The sequence below is a fragment of the Larus michahellis genome, chromosome 19, assembly GCF_964199755.1.
Source record: "Larus michahellis chromosome 19, bLarMic1.1, whole genome shotgun sequence".
Taxonomy (NCBI): Eukaryota; Metazoa; Chordata; class Aves; order Charadriiformes; family Laridae; genus Larus; species Larus michahellis.
Window position 1 is genome coordinate 3,390,265 of NC_133914.1, and position 7,185 is coordinate 3,397,449.

The 7,185-nt window shown below is 44.3% G+C and overlaps 1 protein-coding gene across 2 annotated transcripts; it reads left to right on the plus strand.

The window, feature by feature from the left end:
• Positions 1 to 2,382: 2,382 nt before the first annotated feature.
• On the plus strand, positions 2,383 to 6,846 carry PNRC2 (proline rich nuclear receptor coactivator 2). Of its 2 annotated transcripts, XR_012584242.1 has the most exons (3): positions 2,383 to 2,600; positions 3,675 to 3,879; positions 4,532 to 6,846. XR_012584242.1 is itself a non-coding variant. In XM_074563277.1 (2 exons), exon 2 carries the CDS (start codon positions 4,550 to 4,552, stop codon positions 4,970 to 4,972), a length of 423 nt encoding a protein of 140 aa, XP_074419378.1. In that variant the 5' UTR covers positions 3,741 to 3,879; positions 4,532 to 4,549; the 3' UTR covers positions 4,973 to 6,846. The 2 variants fall into 2 exon arrangements, 1 of the variants encoding a protein (XP_074419378.1); XM_074563277.1 differs by lacking the exon at positions 2,383 to 2,600 and having other exon boundaries at positions 3,741 to 3,879.
• Positions 6,847 to 7,185: the final 339 nt, after the last annotated feature.

Here is a 7,185-nt window from a genome sequence, read left to right on the forward strand (position 1 = left end):
CCAGACTGAAGGCTGGGACTGTCTGTGCTGTGTCTCCAGGACATGGCAGGCACTTGAGGGGCCTCTATATGTGTCGGGTTCCTGTAGCTCTGGGAATCATAGAGTCACAGAATAGTTTGGGTTGGAAGGGACCTTAAAGCCCACCCAGTGCCACCCCCTGCCCTGGGCAGGGACACCTCCCACCAGCCCAGGTTGCTCCAAGCCCCGTCCAACCTGGCCTTGAACCCCTCCAGGGATGGGGCAGCCACAGCTTCTCTGGGCAACCTGGGCCAGGGGCTCACCCACCGCCCTCACAGTAAATGTCTCCTCCCACTGCAGGAGAGGAAACCTGCCCAAGGTTTTAGCAGCTGAAGTGTGAAGCATGAGAAACCTTATCTTCGCCTGCAAGTTGGGCATTGTGGTGTTTTGGGTATTCTGGACCGCCTGCCCTTTTGATTTAAAAATACCCCTTTGTGTTCCTGCTTGAACTCTGAATGACACAACTTACTGTAGCATTCAACTGGTTTCTTGGTGTGTTTCAGTGAGTTTCTGCAAAAGGACATGATCGGTTTATCACTGACATTTCCTGCTCTCCTGTGGCTCTGGCTAAATGTGTCAGCCTGACCCAAAAAGCAATTCCGAAAGACAAGACATTTTTTGAAGTATCTAAAAGACAGTGAGGAACAACTGCCAGACCTTGTGTCATCCTTGATCTGACTTGAAAAGTACATGGCTGTTCTGTTCCCCAGACAAGAGAGCATGTGTGCAGCCAGTAAAATGCTATTTCTAAATATCAGTGACATGTCCTGACTCAAAAACATCTGCACACTGAGCTAAGATGATGTTTTAGCAGATATAAACATGCTGAAGATAGAACCAAAGCAAAAAATCTGCTGATATGCACCATAGGAGAGTTGTTTGAGATAATTAGTGGAATTTCAAGGCTTAAGTGTTTGGTTACAGGGGATACTGTTGTCTTCTATCTAAATGGAAGCTACTAAAAGGATCTTAGACATAACATTAAGTGCCAAGAAATACAGAGCAAAGGGAGGAAAACAAATTAATCTCAGCTTGGTTTGTGCAACATACAATAAAGAACAAGAACAAAGGTCTGGACTTCATTATGTCAACACATTTCGTATATTAAAAAATAGCATCTTTTTTTCCAATAACACTGCATAATGAAATACAAACTTAAAGTTGCAGCTTCCCTTTGCAGGATTTACCTTTGTCCCACGAGTGCCTCAAGACCCTATGATGGGTCAGAGCCCTGTAAAACCAGGTGCTGCTCAGTCAGAAACCAGCTCTGGTTTAAACGGTTTACAGATAAAAGGAGGAAACAGTAATTTTTCCATTTTGTAGCTATAACTGTGTAGTACCTCAATGAACTCTTCGAGGTATTTGTACCTGAAAATCAAAACTTTGAATCTTTGTGTGGTTTGTAGGTACTTCCCCCCCTGCCCCGGAGTTGATTAAACTGATTTAGTTGCTTTCTGTTTTCTTTTGAAATTCCTTTTTTTTGGTCCTTCACGCAGCGTGCAGTGCTTGGACTGGCCCCTCAGCTGTGACAGGAGCCGGAGCTCCCTTGAGAGTGTGCAGGTTTCCTGTGTGTATGGAATTTTCACTCCACCTCTACACGTAAAATCGGGTGGGTTTCGGTGTAAACGGTCCCTTGAGGCAAAATAAAGAGTATGTGAAGATAAACACAAACAGCCGCCAGCGCCGGGGGCTCGGCACCTTTGAGTTAAACCACAACAGTGGTTTAAAACTGTGGAAGCTTTTCCCTTCACGCATTTCCTTACAGTCTGACGTTGAAAATCCCTCTGAATTGTTTTTAGTGATTTAAAATTGTGAAGGTATTTTATTAAAACGCAAGCAGGTGTTGGCGCACGGGCTCGCCGGACCCCTTGCTCGGAGATACCCCTTTTATGGCGGTCTAGAGACTGCGGGGCATCTCTGCGGGGCCGGATTTCGCTCTTTGTTCGTTGTTCGGTGAATCCCCGCTGCCGGGGACCCTCTTACAGCCGGAGGGGTGGGGTTTTTTTTTGTTAGTTATTTCACCTCTTTGAAGCCCCAAGCGGCAGCTGGCGCGGCCACCCCCCTACTCCTTCCTTTTGTTGTGCTAATTGCCGAGCGGGGCCTGGGGGGGTTAGGCAGCGCAGCCCAGGGACCCTCGGGCCGTGCCCGGCGGAGGGTCCGGGCCCGGGACAAAGGGCTCCGGTCCCCGGACAAAGAAGGGCCCCGGCCCCGGGGCGGCCGCGCTCCCGAGCTGCCCTGCGCTGGGCAGATTCAAACGGCAGCCGGTCTGCCCCGTCCCCTCCCGGCAACAGGCGGGGCTTGGCTCTGATTGGCGGAGGGAGCAGGCGGCGCGCTCCTATTGGCTGGAGCGGGGTGGTCTGGGGAGGGGGGAGGAGGGTGAGGGTGTTATACGGCGTAGGGAAGCGGCCGCCATTTTGTGTGGGAGACAAGAGGGGCAGCGGCCGGAATTGGTGGAGCGGTTTGGGCTGTGCTTTGCGGGGGGGGGGTGTCGGAGAGTGACGGCGGAGAAGCAGCGGGGTCGGTTCCTAAAGGCCCCTGTGTTTTTGTCTGTGCTTTTGGGCGAACGAGACGGACAGAAGTCGGTAAGGGAGGAGCGGTGCGGGAAGGGCCGGGCGCTGTCGCCGCCATGTTGTGCTCGCTGGGCTGCTCCATTGTTGGGGAAGTGGGGACGGGGATTCCCGGCTCGATGGGGGACCGGGGGCTGTAGGCAGCGTAAGAAGAGAGAAAGTTTGGAGACGAACGGACGGAGGAGCTCTGGCAAGTGCCGAGCCTTGGAGGGTCGCTCCGGTGGGAGCAGACAGCAGCTTGGTTTGTGCTAATGACGTGACTTCGGCCCTTAGTTTTAGTCATAACAAGGCAAAGCTGGAAACGAAGATGGGTGGCTCTTCCTGGAGCTTTTGGGGAGAGATGGACCGAGGGTGCTGGTGACTTAAGGGTGACACGTCGATTAGGGGGAGGTGAACAGATTAGAGTGCTTTAAGATTAAAATCTTAAAAAAGATTTCAGGAGAGGATGAGTCATGGGCTAAACGGGAAGTTATTTTAAGTTAATAAGGAATTACTTCGGTGAAAAAAAACCCAGCTGGCAGATTAGAAAGCTGTGTTGTAATGGCTGGAGGAGGGTTTAGGGGGGCGATTGGTTTCCTGGGAAGCGTGGGGACACTTGGGGGCGGTTCTGGGCGCTGCTTTCCCGTCCCGGTCCCACAGGATGAGGGGGCGAGTTCTCCAGGGGTGCTTTTCAGGGAGGGTTTCTTTGTGCTTAGGAGCGATGCACTGGAGCGCTAGTTGTCTAAGAGTTCATCCCAAAGTATTTCCCCGTTGTATTTGACTTTTTCCCCCTATTGAAAAAAGGATAAGGTTCTATCCAGCCTTTCCTTAATTAAAATATTTATTAAGATACATGTATCTCATGATAAAAATGCTCTTTTTTGTGAAATGATAAGTAGAATGGTGGGGTTTATACAAACAGAGTAAGATGAATACTACCTTGGTTTTTTTCTTTAGTTTTAAGCATATTGTCATCTTTCACAAATAAGAGACACAACTGACTTTTATGAATTCTCTGAATTATTTTAGCTTATTTGATACTACTTCTAATTTGAGAGGGAAACAAGTGTTTCCATAACCTGAGTTCACACAGCTTTCTCTCTTACACAGTGGGACTTCTCCTTTGGAGCTTCTGTGCCGAGAATCCGATGTTGGGCTCGGCTACCTGGCTGAAAACAGCAGATCAGCCCATGAAAACTTCTGTTCCTAGCCAAAGGAACGAGTCCAGCAAAAGGCAGCACCTACTCTTTCAGGCTTGGAAGCAAGAAAGGGGGCAAGAGTTGGAGAGTGTGGAATCTGAGAAGACAACTGAAAGGTAAAAGGGGGTGGGAGGGCAATCTTATACTGTAGGAGAGTCAGCACGAAGGTGCCAAGTTCAGTGTGATAGCATCTGTCTGTCTGCTTTGGAAGTTCAGTTACAAATGTCTGCTTTCCATTTGAGGTTGTTTTCATTTCACTTCGGGTTTATCAGAGTAATTCTTGGATTTACTAGAAAACCAGAGAGCGGCTTTACCAATGCAAATAAGGTGTAACAAGCTTGGTTTAAATGTCTTCAGGATTAAATACTAACACCTTAAATTTGGCTGGGTATTTTGTGAGCAACATGTGTTTTACATTCCTCCGGTAACACCTTTTGCTGAGAAAAAAAGTGGTGTATTTAGTAGTTGAGCTGCTTGGGGGACCAGTGTTTTCATAACTAGGTAGACAAAGCTGTGACTGTTAATAAAGGGGCTGAGGTATGGTTCCCACGGGATGGATTAGTGTGTCAGTTAAGTTCTTCAGTATTTTTGAAGTGGTGTCCAGTAAAGAATGAAAAACACTACTTTCAGTAAGTTTTGGTTAGATTGGTTTCAGTCCTGCTGCTTAGAATCTAAAACTTCTCTGAAATATTTTCTGGCTTATTGTTGTTGTGGTTTTTTTTAAAGTAGTAATGCAGACTCCACCAACTTTTCCCCCTGTTTTTACAGGTGACATTTAAGTTGAAGATGGGTGGTGGAGAAAGATTCAACATTCCAGCTCCCCAGTCTAGAAATATGACCAAGAACCATCAACAACTTAAAAACAGGCAGAAGAATAAAGACCAGAATTCACAGATGAAGACCTATATGAAGAAAGAAAGAGGACATGGATGCAACTCATCATCTGGTGCATGGCAGGCCATGCAAAAAGGGGGAAAGAACAATGTTCATTTCCCCAATAATCAAAATTGGAGTCCTACTTTATCGAATCGCAACCTGTTTTTCACACCTCAAACCAATCAGAACTATGCTGGAGCAAAATTCAGTGAGCCACCCTCACCAAGTGTTCTTCCTAAGCCACCAAGCCACTGGGTACCTGTTTCTTTTAAACCTTCTGATAAAGAAATAATGACATTTCAGCTTAAAACATTACTTAAAGTCCAGGCTTGAGATATAACTTTTCACATTTTTGAAGTTATTTAAATTTTACAGGGTTTCAAATTTAAAAATTGTTATTCCTAACTCCAGATGCGCAGGTGTACAGAACTAGATGTTCTTGCTGCATGTAGTTAGTCACTTGGAAGAGAAGGGGCTGGAAGTTTACATTCCCCTTGTATTTTACCTCAAAACTTGTGTGCTGTGTTCACTTCACTGTGAAATAGGTTATTCCATAGAAACATGGAATAATTTGGGTTGGAAGGGACCTTAAAGATCATCATGTTCCAACCCCCCTGCCATTTTCTCTACAATCAATCTAGTGAAATCCTCAGCAGTAACCATTTATTCTATTTATTGTAAATGGGACTGTCTCTCAGAATTGGAATTGTGACTACTTTTTGCTGTGGTGTTAGAAAAACAGCTTTTGCCTAACTTAATGCAGCATTAACTGAAAAAAAAATGCACTGAAAGCTTTAGTCTTGTACTTCGCTGCCTTTCAAACTTGTGTTAAATAAAAACTGCAGAGCAGATTTGCTGAGCAGACCTCCACCTGGCTACTAGGTAAACCGCAGAGATTATTCTCCTGGGAGCTTGACTTGGCGTGCTTGAATCAGTAGAGAAGCATTTCAAGCCTGTGACAAAAAGTTAGATCTAGGAAACATCTTGGTGCACATTCTTGAACTGCCACTCTCCAGCTCTAGCGATTTTCCATGGGAATCCCAAGTCAGACTGTGCCAACTGACATTGCCGGATGACTGCCAAAAAAGTAAAAAACCCCTTTGCATACCAATTGCACTGCAATTCTAAAATAAATTTTTGTATCAGTTTTTAAAATTGTGGAAAAGGTGTCGTAGTTACTTAGGCTGGTCTTAAATTGGTTACCCTGTAATAATTGTTCTAAGTTACCATAGCTTGTGGCAGGTATTGAAATGTTTTCATAGGGAAGACAGAGCCATGTAAATAAGTGTAAAACTTTGTAGCATATGTAAATTTATGCTGGGCTTTCCTGCACAGAAGTATTTTTTAGTACAAAACTGCTGAATGTATGATGACCATGTTGAGTACATGGCCCGACTTAAAAAAAAAGATATTTTGTTTAAAAAAAAAAAAATAAATTGTGGCTGTGCCCTTGCACTTAACGTACAGTTAATATGCACATTATACTTGGTTGTGAGCTCATTTTTAAAGTAAACTCAGTGCAAAAGAGGCTTATTTAGAATTTTTTAATAAAATTTAAAAAAATAATAAAAAAAAAAGCTGCTCAAGTTGAAGATACTCATGATCTGAATGTATAGGAGAGGTGCGTAATAAATGATGAAAAGAGTACTTAAGGTGTTTAAAATCAAATTGGATGTTTCACAAAAAATGCCAATGGCTTGAGTTTGGGTGCTTGATGAAGTGTAAGTATTTGTTTCTAAAATGAATCAATGCTACATCATTTTGTCCCAATAGTTGCTAAAATACAAAATAAAATACAGAATCGGGGCAGTTGCCAGGTGCAGCTTTCAGCGCTGTCACGGTTCAGTTGATCCTGTAGTGGAAACAACCGAACTGTGATAACAGAATCCACAGTTATTTAAAAATACAGTAATTATTTAAAAAGTGCTTTAATTTGAAAAGGAGTTTTGCAGATGGTGAGATGTTGTGTAAGATGTCTTTCTGTACATTCAAAATGCATTGGCAGCTGGTAGAATGTTTACACATCCAAATAAGGTGGAATTGGCAGTCTTTAAACTTAATGATTTTGTGACCTGGACCTTCACCAGTGAATGAGCTGTTATCCCAGTTACAATTGTGTGCGCTCGACTTCAAATTGTCTATTACTGTGTGTGTACAAATTGGAAACAACAAAAATTTAAATAAACTAAACTTTTCCCCCCCTAAAAGCATCTATTTATTTTAAGATGGTAATGGAAAAGTGGGATTTTTTTTGGCAGTTCAGTGTTCTATACTTCAGAAAACCGATTAATGTATTTAAATGCCCTCTTTCATATCCTGAACTGGCACAAAACTCTTCACAATTATCTTTATCTGGTATGAGTCAGCAACCTGAGAACCCCCGGCACGTGTTCTGTGTGTCCAGTGTCAGAACAAGCTGGAAATGGCTTCACAATAAAGGAGTTTCCTCAACTCCAGCCCTTTCCCTCAGCCTGGCCAGGGATTTGTGAGCCCAGGGCTGGAAAATTCACACTCACCAGAACAAAAGCTGGGCTGGAAGGGGCTGG

Coding starts and splice junctions, on each gene's coding strand:
- PNRC2 (XM_074563277.1), top strand. CDS start 4,550: ATGGGTGGTGGAGAAAGATTCAACATTCCAGCTCCCCAGTCTAGAAAT.